The 18,609-nt window shown below is 64.3% G+C and overlaps 2 protein-coding genes across 9 annotated transcripts; one reads left to right on the top strand and one right to left on the bottom strand.

Moving 5' to 3' along the window:
- Positions 1 to 585: 585 nt before the first annotated feature.
- ALPL (alkaline phosphatase, biomineralization associated) lies at positions 586 to 7,685 on the top strand. The gene is given in 13 exon segments (XM_056332207.1): positions 586 to 705; positions 1,824 to 1,905; positions 1,988 to 2,107; positions 2,623 to 2,738; positions 3,362 to 3,536; positions 3,614 to 3,789; positions 5,177 to 5,320; positions 5,494 to 5,563; positions 6,108 to 6,242; positions 6,487 to 6,678; positions 6,756 to 6,841; positions 6,843 to 6,876; positions 6,998 to 7,685. Coding segments are annotated over 12 exon segments (1,557 nt in total). The 5' UTR covers positions 586 to 705; positions 1,824 to 1,847; the 3' UTR covers positions 7,249 to 7,685.
- Positions 7,686 to 8,971: 1,286 nt separating this feature from the next.
- On the bottom strand, positions 8,972 to 18,053 carry RAP1GAP (RAP1 GTPase activating protein). Of its 8 annotated transcripts, none has more exons than XM_056332206.1 (23): positions 17,904 to 18,053; positions 16,258 to 16,305; positions 16,127 to 16,174; positions 15,969 to 16,007; positions 15,686 to 15,871; positions 14,988 to 15,082; positions 14,831 to 14,909; positions 14,696 to 14,749; positions 14,521 to 14,604; positions 14,342 to 14,442; positions 14,137 to 14,266; positions 13,447 to 13,602; positions 13,292 to 13,363; positions 13,126 to 13,212; positions 12,199 to 12,336; positions 11,945 to 12,088; positions 11,576 to 11,644; positions 11,379 to 11,488; positions 11,219 to 11,293; positions 9,866 to 9,959; positions 9,711 to 9,792; positions 9,565 to 9,632; positions 8,973 to 9,476 (listed from the first exon to the last, which is right to left on the bottom strand). In XM_056332206.1, exons 3-23 carry the CDS (start codon positions 16,163 to 16,165, stop codon positions 9,468 to 9,470), a joined length of 1,911 nt encoding a protein of 636 aa, XP_056188181.1. In that variant the 5' UTR covers positions 16,166 to 16,174; positions 16,258 to 16,305; positions 17,904 to 18,053; the 3' UTR covers positions 8,973 to 9,467. The 8 variants fall into 8 exon arrangements, with proteins under 8 accessions (XP_056188178.1, XP_056188179.1, XP_056188177.1 ...); XM_056332201.1 differs by having other exon boundaries at positions 16,258 to 16,346; positions 17,904 to 18,000; XM_056332200.1 differs by having other exon boundaries at positions 16,258 to 16,459; positions 17,904 to 17,995.
- Positions 18,054 to 18,609: the final 556 nt, after the last annotated feature.

Raw genomic sequence — 18,609 nt, 5'->3', positions numbered from 1 at the left:
TTGGGGGTGTGCAGGGGCTGTGCCCATCCCCCGGGCAGCGGGGCGGCCTTGGGGCACCCTTGGTGGCACCCCGAAGCTTTCGGGGAGCGGATTTTTGGGCAAAGACTGCCACCTTCTGGGAGAGCACCCGGGGCCCCCGCGGTGGGGAAACTGAGGCAGGGGAGCGTGTCACCCGCCCCCCCCACCCCCGCCACCGAGCCCTGTTTATTGTAGGACCTACAGTAAAGCCGCTTCAGGCAAGGCGTGAGCTGCGGCAGGACCCACCGTGGGGAAACTGAGGCAGAGGGGGGAAACCCCCCCTCCCCCCATCACACACACCCCCCCAACCCACGCTCATGTGGCTGGCACGTCTTGGGTGAAAATAATGCAAAATCCGGCAAAACACACCTCTGCCCCCACCCCCCGCGTGGGGGGAGGGATGCTGAGCGCCCACAGCCATCCTTGAGTGCACCCCAGTCCTCCCAGTCCTCCCAGTAAAACCCAGCAGAGGGCACCAGTAAGCCCAGTTTGTCGCCTTTTCTCGCCACCCCCCCCCCCCCCCCCGCCCCGTGCTGGCAGCGGGGGGAGGGTGGAGGAAGGGGAGGGGGAGGAGGAGGAGGAGGCGAAGGCCGGGTGCGGGGGGATTTAAGGGCTCGCGGTCCCCCCGGCCCGGCCTCCTCCCGCCGCCCAGGAGGGACGTGGGTGTCGGCACCCAAGTTTGTGCGGGTACGTGTGTGTGTGTCCCCCCGCCGTGGGAAGGACCCCCCGAGGCCCCACTGCCACCCCCGGGGAGGACGGGGGGGGGTGGCCTGGGGAGCGGGGGGTGGGAGAGGGATGCAATGGTGGGGGGAGGATGCAGGTATGTGGTGGGGACACGGGGGTGCGATGGGGACATGGGGGTATGTTGGGGACACGGAGGGGTGGTAGGGACGCGGGTGTGTGGTGGGGGCGTGGGGGTGTGCTGGGGACACGCGTGCAACAGGGGCACGGGGATGGGCTGAGGACACGGGGGTGCAACAGGGACACGGGGGGGGGTGATGGGGACGCAGGGACGGCATGGGGACACAGCCATCTGGTGGGGACATGGGCATGCGGTGTGGATGCAGGTGTGCAACAGGGACATCGGTGTGCAACGGGGACATCGGTGTGCAACGGGAACACGGGGGTGCGATGGGGATGTGGGGGTGCATGGTGTATGAAGGGGACATGGGTGCGGTGCACAAGGGGACATTGGGGTGCAACAGGGACATGGGTGCGCAATGGGGACACAGGCATGTGGTGGGGACACAAGCGTGCAACAGGCATGCAGACGTGTGATGGGGCCACGGGTGTGCAATGGGGACATGGGCACAGAGTGGGGACACCGGGACAGGACATGCACTCCTGCTGGGGACAGGGGGGGTGTGGTGGGGACGTGCGAGATGGGGACACAGAGGTGCAGGGGGGACACGGGTTTGCAACGGGGATGCAGATGTGCAAAGGGGACATGGGCACACAGGATGGGGACACAGAGGTGATGCGGCCACACGATGGGGACACAGCCATGCGATGGGGACCCCAACATGATGGGGACATCGCCATGCAACAAGGACAGGGCCACGCAACGGGGACCCTGCTGTGCCACGCACACGTGGGGGCCGTGTGCCCAGCCCCGGGTTGGTGCCAGTGAGGTGACGCCCCATGGCACTGGTGGCCAGGGCGAGGGAACTGGCATGTCCCCAGGGGGTCACATTGGTGACCATGCAGGGAGGGGACATTTCCCTCCTGTCCTTGCTTGGCTGAGCCCCGGGGCGAAGGTCTCAGTGGGGAAACTGAGGCACAGAGCGGGTGCTGCCCCCCTGCAGCTCTCCCTTACCCAGCACCACAAGATGAAGGCTCTCCTCCTCATCCTCTTTGCCCAGCTCTGCTCAGCATCACTGGTCCCTGGTAGGTGAGGTTGGGGGGGGGGGGGCAGCACCCCAAAAGTGGGTGCTGTTGGGTGCTATGGAGCCTGTTCCTCCCCCTGCAGAGAGGGAGAAGGACCCCGAGTACTGGCGGCGGCAGGCGCAGGAAACCCTGCGGGCAGCGCTGCGGCTCCAGCACCTCAACCAGAACGTGGCCAAGAACCTCATCCTCTTCCTGGGTGACGGTGAGACGGGGGCACCCACCCCGGGGGGCAGGAGAGGGGGAGTGGGGGCTGCAACAGAATGGGGGCTGCGGGAAAGTGGGCACAGTAAAGCGGGTGCTATGGTAAATCGGGTGCGCAATAAACTGGGTGTCCTGCTTGCAATAAGTTGGCTGCTGGGCTAAACCGGGCTTGCAGTACGTTGGGTGCTGCGCTAAACTGGGTTTGCAACAAACAAAGTGCTGCAATGAACTGGATTTGCGAAAAACTGGGTGCTGGGATAAACTGGACTTGCAATGCACCAGGTGCTACAAAAAATTGGGTGCTACAACAAACCATTGGTGATAAACCGGGTGTTGCAATAGAGTTTGCAACAAACAGAGCGCCGCGATAAATTGGGTTTGGAATAACTGGGTGCTTGCTGCACCCAACTCGGTTTGTGATAAACGGGGTTTGCAATAAATGGGGTGCTGGGATAGCCCGGGCGCCCGCCGGCGTTGCGTGGCACCCGTGTGGCGAGCTGACGGGTGCCCTGGCAGGCATGGGCGTCTCCACTGTCACCGCCGCCCGCATCCTCAAAGGGCAGCTGCAAAACCGCAAGGGTGAGGAGAGCCTGCTGGAGATGGAGAAGTTCCCCTACGTCGCTTTGGCCAAGGTGAGGCCCCCCTGGGACACCCACGGGGGACGTGACACCCACCGCAAGGTCATGGGTAGGCGGCATCGACCAGGAGCCGAAATTAGGTCAGGGGCGGGCAAAGGGAGCTGGCTCTGTTGCCCACTCGCTGTGCCAGGGTCCGGCCCGTGGGAACAGGGAGGGGGGGTAGGATGAGGCTGCCCAGCCGTGGGAAGCTGCGGGACCCCCCCCCTGCTTCTCCTGGGGTCGTTTGGCTGAACAGAAGGCTTTTTTTTTTTTTTTTTTAATAATTAAATTGGAAGTCTCTGCTGCTCCCCACCGTTTCCCTTCGCCCCGCGGGGGATGCTCGTGGCTGTGGCTTCTCTCTCCTTGCCGAAAAATGGGCTGAAAAAAGGCTAAAAGCAGCAAAATGCAGCAAGGGGGGTGATGTGCAACCACGCAGGGGGCTGCAAGGGGCAAAATGGGGGGGCAAAAGATGGGGTGCAGAGGCAGGATGGGGGTCCAGTGCAGCTAAACGGGGTGGGGTGGGGAGCTGCAGGGTGGGGGCGGTGATGGTGGAGCCCCCCTGGGTAGGACTGGTGATGGGGCTGAGGATGACAATGGTGGTGGGTGACGATGGTGGGTTATTTGTCTCCCCCCACCAGACCTACAACACCAACGCACAGGTGCCCGACAGCGCGGGCACGGCTACTGCCTACCTCTGTGGCGTCAAAGCCAACGAGGGGACGGTGGGTGTCAGCGCCGGCGTCACCCGTGACCGCTGCAACACCACCAAGGGCCAGGAGGTGACCTCCATCCTCCGCTGGGCCAAGGATGGAGGTGAGGGGCTGGGGGGGTGGAAGTAAAGCAGTGGGGGGGTTGGGGTGTTCTCACCGTCCCCCAATTTCGTGGTGCAGGCAAGGCAGTGGGCATCGTCACCACCACACGGGTGACCCACGCAACGCCCAGTGCTGCCTACGCCCACTCTGCCAACCGCGACTGGTACTCGGATGGAGAGATGCCCCCGGACGCGTTGGAGGGCGGCTGCAGGGACATCGCCCGACAGCTGGTGGAGAACATTCCAGACATCGAGGTAGGGATCGGGGCAGGGCTGCCTGGGACATGAGCTAGAGCCACCCAGGGAGGGGGCCACCAAGGACACGGGTTGGAGCCAGCCAGGAAGGGGGACAGGGCCATGGGTAGATGTGGGATGAGGACTGTGACTGGGTGAAGGGCTGGGACCCCCGGTAGATGTTGGGTAGGGGCCACCAAAGGGTGCAGGGCTAGGACTGGGAGGGGGTACCAGTCTAGGTAGACTAGGACCACCCCAGTAGATGGGAGGCTGAGACCACCAATGGGTGCAGGACCAGGATTGTGGGTAGATGTGGGGTCAGGGCCACCCATGGGTGCAGAGCCAGAACCCCCAGAAAATATGGGTCCAGGACAACCCATGGGTGCACAGCCAGAACCCCCAGCAGAACTAGGACCAGGACCACCCATGGGTGCAGAGCCAGAACCCCCAGTAGACCCAGGACCAGGACCACCCATGGGTGATGGACCAGAACAGTTGTGTGGATATGGGACCAGAACCCCTGATGGATGTGCCACCAGGACCCCCGTCAAACATAGGGCTGGGACCATGACCTCATATCGGACCAGACCCCCACATCCCACTGAGCCCCCACCTCCACCGCAGCCCCCTCCTTTCTCATACTTCTCAGACCCAAAACCCTCCATTTTCCCCCTGATTCTGCCCCTCACTGTGGATTTACGCAGAAATTCAGCCCTGTAAATAAATACTCTTCTGTCCTTCAAAATAGCCCCAAAGCAAAACATTTCAGCCTGTTATTTAGCTCTTTAATAGCCTCTTCTTCTGTTATTTTTTTCCTTTAATATAATTTTAACTCTGTCCCAGGCTGGAAATAATTATATAGCGGGGGGAAAGACTTTTTTTTTTCCCCTTTTTTTTTTTTCTTAATAATTTTGGCGGCAGTGCTTTGCAGCTTTATAATTCACCTTCTGCGTGGAGAAGGGGGGGGGGGGGGGGAGAATAAAAAAATCTCTGCCCGCCTATAAATAACAGAGGCCAAATAAATTGGGCTCCAAAGCAAACAGTGAGAGCTGCGGGATGGGGCTCTGTCCCAGCGGGTTCATGCGGGGACCCCGACGTGGAGCATCCCTCCCACAGGAGGGGAGGAAAAAAATATAAAAAATTGAAGCACCAAATTTGCTGCTAGAAATAGTTATTTTTGTCCTGGGGTTTAATTAATAGGAAGAGATTCAGGGTTATTTTGAGCGAGGTGAAATTCCTCAGGTGTTTTCACCCGCTTTTTTTGTGCAATGCCAGGGTTTTCCTGGACATCCCTCTCCGCCTGGTCTGAGTTTTCCCTCCTTCAACCCAAATTAGGGGGGGGGAAATGAAAAATAATTTTAAATAGTTTTTAAAAATCCTTTTTTTTTCCCCCTCCCCTCTTCTGCAGGTGATCTTGGGTGGTGGGCGGAAATATATGTTCCCCAAAAACACCAGTGATGTGGAGTATCCCCACGAGGACAAGCATCGGGGTACCCGCCTGGACCGCAGGGACCTCGTCCAGGCGTGGCACGAGGCCAAGCCCCCTGGCAAGGTGACAGGGACTTTTTTTTTTGGGGGGGGGGGGTACACATATATCACCCCACTGTAACCTTACAAAGCCGTTCCTGGGGGCAGGGGGGGGATGTTTTGTGGAGGGTGGGGGGGATAAAGCAGCCCTGGGGTTGGCAGAGGTGATGGGGAGGTGACAACCTGCTTGTCCCCCAGATTGCCAAGTACGTGTGGCACCGGCGCGACCTGCTGGCACTCAACCTCAGCCGCGTTGACTTCTTGCTGGGTGAGTCCTGGCACCCAAGGGTGCCCCAGCCTCAACTGGGGTGCTTTGGGGGGGTGTCCTGCTCCATCCTGGGGTGCTGGGGCAGCTGGAGTGGCCAGTTACTCTCCCAAAGGTGCTGGTTCCCTGCCCTGGGGATGCTGGCACCCCAAAGGGATGCTGGCAAGTCCCCAGGGATGCTGGCACCCCAAAGGGACGCTGGCGGCACCCCAAAGGGATGCTGGCATGTCCCCAAGGATGCTGGTACCCCAAAAGGACGCTGGCAAGTCCCCAAGGACGCTGGTACTCCACCCTGGGGATTCAATTTCTTTTGCCTGTGGTGCAACTCTACAGCCCAGCTGGGATTCAGGATTCAGGATCCAGCCGGGCCGGAGGAAGGGTGGGCTGGGAGCATCCCCCCTGCTTCTATCTAACTGCCCTGGATCTGGTGGCGGGTGAAATACATGAGCCAGCACAAGGCGGCAGTGCTGGATTTACCCCCCCTTTCCCCCCCCCCCTTTTTTTTTGGTGGAGAAAAAATGTCCCCCACCAGTGTCACTGTCCCCAGGCCTCTTCGAGCCGGGCGACATGGTGTACGAGCTGGACAGGAATAACGAGACTGATCCGTCCCTCACCGAGATGGTGGCTGTAGCCATCAGGATGCTCCAGAAAAATCCCCGGGGGTTTTTCCTCCTGGTTGAAGGTGGGGGGGAGTATGGGTGTGCAAAGGGGAGCAGAGGGGGGGATGCATGGGGGGAAAGGAGGGGGGATGAGGGGTGCAAAAATGGGGGATAAAGGGGGTGATAGGAGGGCTGCAAAGGGGAAAAGAGTAGGGGGGTGGAAAGATGGGGATAAGGGGGGGGAGGGGGAAGAGGAGGGTAGTGGGGGGGGATGGGGCACAATCAGGGCTGTGGAGGACGATGCTGAGCAGTGCTGGGGGGCCGCAGGGGGCCGCATCGACCACGGACACCATGAGGGGAAGGCGAAGCAGGCACTGCACGAGGCGGTGGAGCTGGACCGAGCCATCGGGCTGGCCACCCGCCTCACCTCGCCCCAGGACACCCTCAGCGTCGTCACCGCCGACCACTCACACGTCTTCACCTTCGGTGGCTACACCCCCCGCGGGAACCCCATTTTCGGTGAGTCTCTGCCAGGCCACGGAGCAGGGGGACACTTGGAGACATCCCTGTCCTTCTGACTGTGCCACCACCCCCAGGTCTGGCCCCGATGCAGAGTGACGTGGACCGCAAACCCTTCACCTCCATCCTCTACGGCAACGGCCCTGGCTACAAAATCGTGGCGGGGCGAACGAGAAAACGTCTCCGCCGTTGATTTTGGTGAGCGTATTTCGGGGCAAAACCCCCTAAAATTGTTACAGCCTGGCTACAATTAGTGCTTTTTGAAAACTAGTCTTATTTTTGCCTGGTTTTTTATAATTATTTTGTTTTTTCCCCCGAGCACACGCCAACTACCAGGCACAATCGGCCGTGCCGCTGCGCCAGGAGACCCACGGTGGCGAGGATGTGGCTGTGTTCGCCCGCGGCCCCATGGCCCACCTCCTCCACGGGGTCCACGAGCAAAATTACATCCCCCACGCCATGGCTTACGCCGCCTGCATCGGCTCCAACCAAGCCCACTGCAACGCCGCCGGCCACCCCACTGCCTCCATCCTCCTGCCCTTCCTCGCCCTCCTCTTTCTCCTCTGCTAAAGTGCCTCTTGCAAACCATGGAGGGGGATTTATTTTTAATCCCTTACACCCCCCCCTTTTTTTTTTTTTTTTTTTTTTTTTTGGGTAGCAGCGCCCGGGAAAGAGGAGAGAAAAAGAAAGACTCAGCGGAGCAAAAGCAGCCGCTGGCGGTTTCATGCTGGGAGCTGCCTCTGTAAATAGACGGTTCCTTCCCCTGTAATTAGCATCGTTGCCTGCCCTATCCCGAGCCCACTGCGGGATTTGGGATGGGAGCTGGAGCCTCGGCAGATAAAACCCCTTCTTTGAGCGAGACACGATGGGGCTGGGTCCCAAAAATGCCTCCTGGTCCCTTGGCTGAGAACTGACCCCGGTGCCCCACTCACCACATGTGTGGGTACCCAGAAACCACATGAAGATGGGAAAAAAAATTAACTCACCAGGTTAATTTGTCACCAAAACTCTTGTTTTTTGTCTCCTGGATCATTTATTTTGCTTTAAAATGCTTTGCTTTAAAGCAATTTGCTGCCCACAGAGGGATCTGGAGTAGTTTTGGGGTCAAGTATTGCAGGGAGAGGGGAGAAAAGGGAGATTTATGGGGTGGTACCCACTGGGGCACACCCGCTTCATTAAGGGTTGGGTAATTAGGGGGCGGGGTAATTAGGGGAGGGGGCTTTTGCAGCTGGCGAGGAGGAGATTGAGGCCTGGGGTAGCACCAGAGAAGTGCCCTGGGTGTGCAAATAGTGTTCTAAGCGTGCAAAAGTCACCATGCCCATGCAAAATTATGCCCGAGCTAAACCAACGCTGCCTTGCCCGTGCAAAAGTCGCAGCACCCGTGCAAAAATCACCGTGCAACATGCATACGGCGCCTTGTGCGTGCAAATGGTTCCTCGCCTGTGCAAATGCCACCACGCGGGTGCAAACGTTGCCCTGCCTCTGCAAATACCGCTTTGCCCGTGCAAATCCTGTGCACGAGCAGCCCCTTGCACACCCTGGCTGCATTCTGATTTGCAACCCCCACCCCACCCCAAACACCCCCAAAACCCCACCAGGCCCCTCCAACCCCACTCCCCCCTCCCTTTTTACTTATTTACCAGCTTTATAACTAAATCTCTGCTCCAGGTTCTTATTAACCAGCAAACTTTGGAGCAGGCAAAGGCGGTGACCCGAGTGCTGCTGGATTTTGGGGGGGGGGGGGGGCGGGCTACGACACCCCTACTTTGCTGGGTGCCCTTTGCACCCTCGCCGGCATCCCCAACCGCAACCCAGCCCTGGCGCTGGGGCTTCCCAGAAACCAGGCGGCACCGAGCTATGTTTAACCGGTCCCGGGGTGCTTCGTGGTTTTTGGGGGTTCGGGGGGGGGGGGGGGGGAGGGGGGGAGCTGCTTTTTCTTGACCAGGGCTTTGGCGAGGAGCCGGTGGCCACTGGGGCTGCCAGCCAAATGCCGCTCCCGACGCCAGGTTGGCTGCCAGAGCAAAAAAAAAAAAGGGTGGGTTGTTGTTGGTTTTTTTTGGGGGGAGGGCCATCGGCTGCCACATTTTGGGGCACCCCAAAAATAGGGAAAATCACAGAAAGGCTTTGCTCAGCCTGGCTGCTGCAAAAAGTCCCCAAATCTGTGTAAATGCCACCCCCCCCCCAATAAAAGGGTGGATTTGGGGTGTTTTTAAGACCACACAGAGCATCAGCCCCTGCTGCTGTTTGGGGTTTTGGGGACACCCCTCCCCGATATCAGGGACCCTCCCCCAGCACCCTCCAGCCGTAGCGATAAATAAACCTTTATTTTATACAGGACACATGGGAAACACAAACACGATTTGGGGGAGCTTGAAAAAATAATCCCCCCCCCCCAATTCCAGCATCTGACCCATTCCAGAGTTTTTTCCCCTTAAAATAAAAGGGGGGGGGGCAAGGGGAGCCCCACTTTTGATTTGCCCTGGATTTAAGCCCCCCTTTTTTTTTAGGGAGGGGGTGATGCTCGGATTGGACCCACTCTGCGTTTTGGGGGAGCACCTCCTGTGCGACATCGGGGTCACAGCGGGGGGGGGTGGGCCCTTCGCGGTGCATCACCCCCCCCAAGGGGTACTTGGGGTGATGGAGATTGTCTGGAGGAGGGGACACCCCCATTTTTGGGAGGGTCCCCCCAAATCGTGCACCGGGGATGATGGCTTCAGCTCCTGGCACGGGGGTGGCACGCAGGGGGGACACAAAGGAGTGACCCCCACCCCCGGGGATGGGGGGGGTGACTATGAGCCCTGTGCAGAGGGACATCAGTGGGTGCACCCCAATATGGGGACACCCATATAGGGGTGCACTGGGGGGGGGGGGTGGGGACAGCCTCACCGGGTTATGGGGGGGCTGCTCCAGCTGGATTTTGATCTCAGGGCAGGGGGGGTCAGGGGGGCGGCGGCCTGGGGAAAGGGGGGGCCATGAGCACCCCGGGGGGTCCCCCAGTGCTGTGGCCACCTGACACCCTGCTGATGGGCTACCTGGGGGGGTCCCGGGGGGGTCATCCGGCCAGGGGGTGTCAGTGAAGGCGTCACAGTGGGTCCCCAAGGGCGAGCGGCTCTCCTAAGGGTGCAGGGGGGTCAAAGGGGTGCTGCCCACCCCCACCCCCCAGCCCCCACCCCCAGCACCCTGGTACCCTGCCCGGCTCGCTGGGCTCCTCGCTGGCACTGCCAAAGCTGCTGGCGCTGGAGGAGGAGCGGGAGAAATCCGGTGGCTCCGGCTTCTCAGCCCTGCTGAGGGACAGTCCCCAAAGCCAGGGACAGGCTGGCACTGCGCCACGTGGCTGCCACCATGGCCCGCCGTGACGCCGTGCTGTCCCCAGAACACCCTGTCCCCACACCACCCATCCCTGCGCCACCCTGTCCCCATGCCACCCATCCCTGCGATGTCCCATCCCTGCGCCACCCTGTCCCCATGCCATCCCATCCTTGTGATGTCCCATCTCCATGTCACCCATTCCTAGGATGTCCCATCCCTGTGCCACCCTGTCCCCACACCACCCACCCTGCGATATCCCATCCCTGCACCACCCTGTCCCCATGCCACCCATCCCTGTGATGTCCCATCCCTGTGCCACCCTGTCCCCATGTCACCCATCCCTGGGGTGTCCCATCCTTGTGTCACCCATCCCTAGGATGTCGTATTCCTGTGCCACCCTGTCTCCATGCCACCCATCCCTGCAATGTCTCATCTCCTTGTCACCCATCTCTGTGGCATTCCATGCCCATGTCCCTTGTCACACCAACCTGTCCCCATGCCACCCACCTCCATGCCACCCCACCCTAACCCCACACCACCCTTGCCCCATGCCACCCTGTGCCCAGGCCACCCAAGTGCCACCAACCCACTGCATTCCGCCTACCTTGTCCCAGTGACACACAGCCCCTGTGCCATGAGGCTCCTGGGTGCCACCCTGTCCCTCGGACACCCTGTCCCTGCGCTGTCCTGTCCCCATGCTGCCCTGTGCCAACCCTCCCGGTGCCACCTTGTCCTGGGATCATCCCATCCCAGTGCCACCCTGTCCCTGCACTGCCCCGTGCCAGTGCCCTCCAGTCCCCATGTCACCCCATCCCAGTGCCACCCTGTCCCTGCACTGTGCCACCCCAGTGCCCTCCAGTCCCCGTGTCACCCCAATAGTACCCTGTCCCCAAGTCAGCCCATCCTGGTGCCACCCTGTCCTATTGCCACCCCATCCCAGTGTCCTCCAGGCCCCATGTCACCCCATCCCAGTGCCACCCTGCATCCCTGTGCTATGCCAAGCTGCTGCCACCACATCCCAGTGCAACCCTGTCCCAGTGCCACCCTATCCTCGCGGTGCACCACTCCAGTGCCCTCCAGTCCCCATGTCACCCCAATGTCACCCTGTCCGCATGCCACCCCACCCCAGTGCCACCCCGGCCCAATGCATCCCGGTGCCCCCCCCTGTCCCCCGCGTCACCCCGGTGCCCCCCCCTCGCCGGTGCCCCCGTCCCGGTGCTGGGTGCGGGACCTGCCGGGGTGCCGGCGGCTCTCGGGGGAGCTGTGTGCGGAGCAGGCGCCCTCGGGGGCGGCGGCGGGGCCGTCCCTGGGGGGAGGTGGCGGGCGCTGAGGTGACACCGGGAGGCGACACCGGCCGGGGCCAGCCCCGCGCCCCCGGCACCGGCGCTCACCTGCCGGCCGGCGCCTCCTGGATGCTCTCGATACCGATGGCGCTGGAGCGGCGGGAGCCGAGCGGCCCGGGCCGCCGCCGCGACGGACTCTTCCCGGGCACCAGCAGCGCCTGCGGGTCACCGTTAACCGGGGAGCACCGGGGGGGGGGGGGGGGGGAGGGAGGGCGGCGGGGGCCTCCGTGCCGGGGGGTACCCACCTCTTCCACCGAGCCCAGCCCGATGGCGCTGCCGCGGCGTCCCCGCCGGCTCCCGGGCACCAGCAGCGACTGGGGGCGGCACCGCGTCACCGGCCCCGGGGGGCCCCGGGGGAACGGGGGGGGGGGGGGGGGGGGGGGCGGGGGGCGGGCGGGGCGGGGCCGCTCAGGTGAACGGGCTGGGCGGGGCAGACGCAGGTGGGGCAGGGCTAGCGCGAAGGGGCGGGGCTTAGCTCCGGGTGGTGCCGCCTGAGGGGGGCGTGGTTCGGCGGGAGAAGGGGCGCGGCCTCAGCCAGGCGCCCGCTGACTGGCTGACTGCGCGGGGGGCGCGGCCAGCGAGGCGGGGGCGTGTCGCGGGGGCGGGGCACTCACGCTGGCGGGCCCCGCGGCGCCGTCGGGGGGTCCGGCGGCGGCGTTGGCGGCGGCGTTGGCGGCGTTGGGGGAGGGCGGTGGGGGGGCCCGGCGGGGTCCCAGCCCCACGGCCTCCAGGGAGGGGCTGCGGCCCCGCAGCGCCCGCTGCAAGGCCCCCCCGCGCCCCCGTCAGCAGCGCCCGGGACCGCCGGGCACCCCCGCCCCGCTGTCGGGGAAGGGGGGGACACACGCGGACCCCCCGCGCCGCGCCCCACCTTGAAGGACTCGAAGAAGCCGGGGGCGGCGGCGCCGTTGTCAGGGCGATCGTCGTCGGGGCCCAGCCCCAGCATGGCCTGGCTGCGGGCCTGCAGCTCCTCGTGCAGCGTCTCCAGCAGCGCCGCCCGCGTCCGCTCCTGCGCACCGCACCGCACCGACTGCGCACCGCACCGCACCGGCCCTGCGCCGCACCGCACCGCACCCGCACCGCACCGCACCCGCACCGCACCGCACCCTGCGCCGGCTCCGCACCCCCCGCGCCCACCTCCCCCGTTCCGCAGCAGGCCCGGCACCCCCGCACACGGCACCCCCGCACGCACAGCGCCCAGGGTGTGCAGCGCCCGCAGCTACAGCACCCGCCTCCTTCACAGCACCCACATGCGCAGCCCCGCCGCAGGCGCAGCATCCACGGCAGGCACAACACCCACATCCACAGCACCTGCAGCAGGCACAGCACCCACAGCAGGCACAGCACCCGCAGCATCCGCAGCAGGCATGACACCCGCAGCACCCACAGCAGGCACGGCACCCGCAGCAGGCACGGCACCCACATCCATAGCACCTGCATCGTTCACAGCACCCACAGGCACAGCACCCACAGCAGGCACGGCACCCACAGCAGGCATGGCACCCATGAGCACAGCTGCAGTAGGCATGGCACCCACAGCAGGCGCGGCATCCACATCCACACCACCACAGCATGCACAGCACCCGCAGCAGGTACAGCACCCATGTGTGCAGCACCCACAGCAGGCATGCTACTCATAGCATGCACAGCACCCATCTACAGGCACAGCACCCACAGCACCCACGTTGTGCTCAGCACCCACGGGCCCCACGGCATACACAGCCCCCTTACAGGTGCACCCCCAAGATGCCCAGCACCCTCAGCACCCCAGCTGCTCAGCACCCTCATTTGCACCCACCTCCAGCTTGGCGAACTTCTCGGCCTTGTAGCAGGCGTACTCGGCGTTGATGAGCTTTGTCAGCAGGAACTCCTGGAACTCTGGGCCCTGGGGGGGCAAGAGGCAGCCCCGGGTGGGTGCCATCCGGAGAACACCCCCTCCCCCAGCAACACCCATGGGTGCTCACCTTCCTGAAGACAGCAGGGTCAGGCAGCGGCGGGCCGAAGAAGGGCACATCGTCACGGGCGGTGACAGAGACCTGGGGTGGGGAGGGGGAGTGAGGGGGCACCCTGTTGCCCCCAGCACCCCATGGGGATGGGGAAACTGAGGCAGGGGTGGCACCTTGTAGAGGGTGCCCTGGGGGCCACCCTGCTCCAGCTGCACCACCACAAAGGCGTGGAGGAAGTTGGAGGCGATCATGTCAGGGACGAAGGGGGTGTTCTCGTCCTGGAAGACGATGGCCACGATGTCATTGCCGATATGACGCTTCCGCTGCAGCTGTGGGGACACGGGGGGAGACACGGGGGACACGGGGTGGTCACACCACAGGGGACAAAGGCAATGACAGACCCTGTGCTCCATAGGTGCCCCCTAGCACCCATGGGTGCCCTGTGGAGCTTTTGCTTCCCATAGGCACCCCTTCAGCACCCAGAGGTGTGCTGCTAGTCCTTGTGCCCCATAGATGGCCACTAGCACCCAGGGGTGCCCCTGCAGCTTTTGCATCTCAGACAGCCCCCCAGCACCCATGGGTGCTCTGCTAGCCTCTGCATCCCATAGATACCCTCCAGCACCCTGGGGTGTACCACTAGCCCTTGCGTCCCACAGATGCTCCCCAGCACCCATGGGTGCCCCAGGAGCCCCTGCACCCCATGGATACCCCCAAAGCACCCAGGTGGCCCACCAGCCCTTCCACCCTATAGGTGCCCCAAGACCCCCTACATCCCCATTTCTCCCAAGCACCCATGTGCTCCCCCTCAACTCTTGCCCCCCACCATCCTCCACCACCACCCCCAGCACCCACGGGTGCCCCACCTGCTGGGCATCCCCCTCGGTGTAGGGCAGCTTGGTGGAGACGTGGAACATGATCTCCTTGTCACGGAAGTGGCAGTACACCGACTCGCTGCCCGTCTGCCCGTGGGTCACATCCAGCCCTCCCCGAAACCTGGATGGGTGGGGGCAACAGGCACCCTGAACCTGGGGCCCATGGGTGCCCCCCACCCAGCACCCCAGCACGCACCCCTTGAAGTCCCGCAGCTGCACCCGTTGACCCAGGATGTCGAGGAATTCGGCGAACGCCGGGCTCTCCTCCGTGGTGCCAAAAAGCTCCTCCTCGGAGGTCTGCAGTGGGGTGGGGATGGGTGCCAGCACCCACCCAGGACCCCCACCACCCTAACCCCACCCCACCCAACCCCATACCTGCCCCAGCTTTTGGTAGATGACCCCAAATTTGAAGTGGTTGCTGAGCACGTGCTCATCAAAGGCGAGGATGAGGCGGGATGCCTGTGAGGGTGGGAGGGGGTAGAGGTTGGGGGGGGGGGCACCCTGGGGTGCCCCCACCCATGGGTGCCATGCACCCCCACCCCCTGCTCACCTTGGGATAGAGCACAGGGTAGAACCGATCCACATTGATATCCTCGCACACCAGCTGCAGGAAGGATGGGTGATGCGGTGGGTGGCCCAGGGTGGGGAGGCACCCACGGGTGCTGCCCGGAGGTGTTGCACCCACCTTGGCCATCTGCACCACGTTGGGGAACTCGGCCAGGCAGGAAATGGGCACCACGTCATGCAGGGTGCGGGTGCGGGTACTGTGGGGCAAGGCAGGGGTCAGGGTGGCCCCCTGCCCTCAGCCAGCACCCATGGGTGCTCCCTGGCACCCTGCTCACCGCAGCAGCAGGTGGAGGTGCTCCTGCTCATCATACTTGAGGGAGAAGACGAGGTGGCCCAGAGTGGGGTCCAGGGAGTAGTAGTTGAAGTGCTCCTGCAGGGAGGGGGCCAAGCACCCATGACCGTGCCAGTGGGTGCTGATGCTGGCAGGCACCCGTGCCCCATGAGCACCCGTACCTATGGGGTACCTATGCCCACGGGCCACCCGTCTTATAGATGCTTGTAGGTTCCCCGTGCCCATGGACACCCATGTCTACAATCACCCACGCCATGGGGCACCCATGCCCATGAGCACCCACACTCACAGACACCACCACCTACAGCGCACCTCCACTCACGGGCTCACATGCAATGAGCCACCCACACCCATGAGCACCCATGCCAGGGGGCACCCAGGTTCCTGTGCACCAGCACCCACTGGCACCCACACAAAGGGCGCCGCCATGCCCACGCACACCCATGCCCATGGGGCAGCCAGGTCCACCAGCACCCATAGCCATGGGGCTCCCATGCCCGTAGATACCCACAGCCACATCCATGAGCACCCGTACAGGTGAACACCCATGCCATAGGGCACCCATGTCCATGAGCACCCATGCTTATGAGGTCTCCATGCCCCTGCCCACACACACCCACGGGGAGCCCACCCAGACAGGGAGCCCACCCACCCATGCCTGGAGCACCCATGGGGCCTCACCTTGCCCAAAAAGTGCTTGCGGTAGATCTTGGCCGTGTGGTTGCCCTCAAGCCTTGCCCGGCTGCCGGGTGCTGGGGTAGGGGGGCCCTCGGGTGCCCCGCTTAGCTGGTGGTTGGTGCCCTCGATCCAGTAACCCCCAAACTGCGGCAGGAGGATGAGGGGAAACGGCCCCTCTCGGCCCAGCACCTGCACCCACAACCCAGGTGGGTGCTCCGGCCATCCAGCCACCCACGCACCCACCCAGCCGCTCGCCTGCCCTCGCACCCATCTCTGGGTGCTCTACCTCATGCACGCTGGGGTAGGGGATGTAGTCCTCCTCCGTCTGCAAGACAAAGGGGGGGGGGTGAAGGCCATGCTAGCACCCATGGGTGCTAGGGTGGGGGAAGGCCATGCTGGCAGCCATGGGTGCTGGTTGGATGCCCCCGCCCCAGTGACACCTACCTTGAGTGGTGGGGGGATGGTGTGGCGCTGCTGGGCCATCCTGCTGCCCTGCGGGAGGTAGGGGCTGTGGGTGCCCTTCACCCCACCTTGGGATGGGCACCCTTGGGTGGGGAGCACCCATGGGAGCTTACCTGAGGGTGCAGTGGCCGAGGGGCTGCCGGTGCTGGCTGGAGGTATATCTAGGTGGCGTGGGGGGGTCCAGGGGGGTCCATGGCACTTTCTGGGGGAGAGGAGAGCTCCCCCACAGCCCCTCACCGCGCCGCCGGGCTGCTCAGGCAGCGGCGTTACCCCTGAAGCCTACTGATGGCAGCAAGCCAAGTGCCACCTTGCTGGCTGCCGGGAGCCAGCGGGCCGGGAGCGGCGGAGGGGGGGTCACTACACGGGGGTACCCGGCTGATGAGCGTGTGAGTCCCACCCCCCCAACCCCCCCTGGCACCCCCGTCCCCGCCCACCCCGAAGGGCGCCCTCTGCCGGCGGGAGGCGGCACCGCGCGGGGCAGCACCACGGACAGCGCCGGGGACCGCCCTGGAGGGGACACGGCGACACCGGCCCTGGTGCAAACACGGCCCTGGTGCAAACCCATCCTTGTGCAAACACAGCCGGGGAGCAGCCACCACTGCCCGCCCTGCCACGTGCAAACACCCCCCCCCCCCCCCGCGTGTGCGAGCCTCGTGCGAGCACGAACGCTCGTGCAAACGGCGCCCCGTCCCTGTGCAAACATAGCAGCGTGCAAGCATGTCCCTGGTGCAAAAGGGAGTCTCATGCAAATGGGACCCGTCCCTGTGCAAACGTGACGCTGGTGCAAACACCACCCTGGTGCAGACACGACCCCGGTGCAAAATGAGCCCTGTCCCTGTGCAAACACGACCCATCCCTGTGCAAACACAACGGTGTGCAAGCACATCCCTGGTGCAAAAATGACTCCTGTGTAAATAGGTCTCATCCCTGCACAAATGTGATGCTGGTGCAAACACGACTGTGTGCAAGCACACTCCTGGTGCAAGCATGACCCATCCCTGTGCAAGCACGACCCTGGTGCAAACACGACGGCGTGCAAGCACACTCCTGGTGCAAACACGACCCATCCCTGTGCAAGCACGACCTGGTGCAAGCACAACCTGTCCCCGTGCAAACACGACTGCATGCGAATGCAACCCTGGTGCAAATGCGACAATGTCACCCGTCCCCGTGCAAACGCGACCCTGGTGCAAACACGACCCGTCCCGGTGCGCCGGGGGCTGCAGCGTGTGTGGGGCAGGGGGGGTCTCCCACCGCCCCCCTCCCCAGAAGCCCGCGGGGGGAGGGGAAACAGGCCCGGGGTGAGGGGGTGGCACCGGGGGGTGTGTGTTGGCACCGGGGGGGGGGGGGGGGGGCGACCCAAACGTGGGGCCGAGGCGGGGGGGCAGGCTGGGGTTGACTGGGACATGGGGGGCGGATTGCCGGGGGGGCTGGGGGGGTGATTTTGGGAGAGCCGGGGGCAGGTTTGGGGGGCAGTTTAGGGGAGTAATTAACGCGGGGGGGGACAGTTCAAGGGGGAGGGATTTTGGGGACGAGCAGATTTGGGGGTACACGGGAGGGCTGAACCCCCCCCCCTCCCCCCCCCCGGGCCCCACCGCCCGGACCCCGAGCATCCCCCGCCCCCCCAGACCCCCCACCCCCCGCGCTGCCGGTACCGGCTGAAGGTCACCGGGGGACGGGCCCCCCCCCGACACACCCCCACGGCGGGGGGGGGGCTCCGGGGGTCCCCGGTTCCCGCTCCGCTTGGCGCGGCACTTACCGGGGGTGCGGCGGGCGGGGGCCGGGGCCGGTACCGGGGCCGGTACCGGAGCGGAGCGGAGCGGGGCCCCGCCGCTCGCAGCCACCGCGCCGCGTCACGTGCGGCGGGGCGGGGCGGCCCCTCCGGGGGCGGCCGGCACCGGGAACCGGCACCGGAACCGGTACCGGGAAACGGCACCGGGAAACGGGAAACGGCACCGGGAAACGGGAAACGGCACCGGGAAACGGCACCGGAACCGGCACTGGGAACCGGGAACCGGCCCCGGGAACCGGCACAGGCACCGGGAAACGGCCCCGGCCTCGGGAAACGGGAACCGGCACCGGGAACCAGCACCAGGAAACGGCACCGGCACCCGGCCCCGGCCCCGGGAAACGGTGTCTGGCCCCGGGGACTGACCCTGCGGACCCCATCCCCGGTGCCCTCCGCCCCCGGACCGGGTGCCCCCTCCTGCCCGCAGCAGCCCGGGGCAGCCCCCAGACCCTCCCGGTGCCCCGGTGGCACCCAGCCACCCCCGTCTGTCACCTGCAGCTCAGCGGCACCCAGTGCACCCCCCACCCATAAACTCCCCGGCACCCAGGAGACCCCCCCCCCCCATCACCCCTTTGGCACCCAGGAGACCCCCCACCCATGGCACCCTCCACCCATACCCTCCCTGGCACCCAGGGAAACCAACCCCCCATAACCCCCTTGAGACCAGAGAGCCCCC

This window comes from Falco biarmicus, chromosome 3 (assembly GCF_023638135.1).
Source record: "Falco biarmicus isolate bFalBia1 chromosome 3, bFalBia1.pri, whole genome shotgun sequence".
Classification (NCBI taxonomy): Eukaryota; Metazoa; Chordata; class Aves; order Falconiformes; family Falconidae; genus Falco; species Falco biarmicus.
This window is presented reverse-complemented; position numbering and strand designations above follow the sequence as displayed.

Coding starts and splice junctions, on each gene's coding strand:
- RAP1GAP (XM_056332206.1), bottom strand. CDS start 16,165: ATGGCCCAGCAGCGCCACACCATCCCCCCACCACTCAAG. Junction 15,872..15,968: donor CCTACCCCAGCGTGCATGAG/GTAGAGCACCCA, acceptor TTGTGGGTGCAG/GTGCTGGGCCGAGAGGGGCC. Junction 14,443..14,520: donor TCTACCAAAAGCTGGGGCAG/GTATGGGGTTGG, acceptor ACCCCACTGCAG/ACCTCCGAGGAGGAGCTTTT.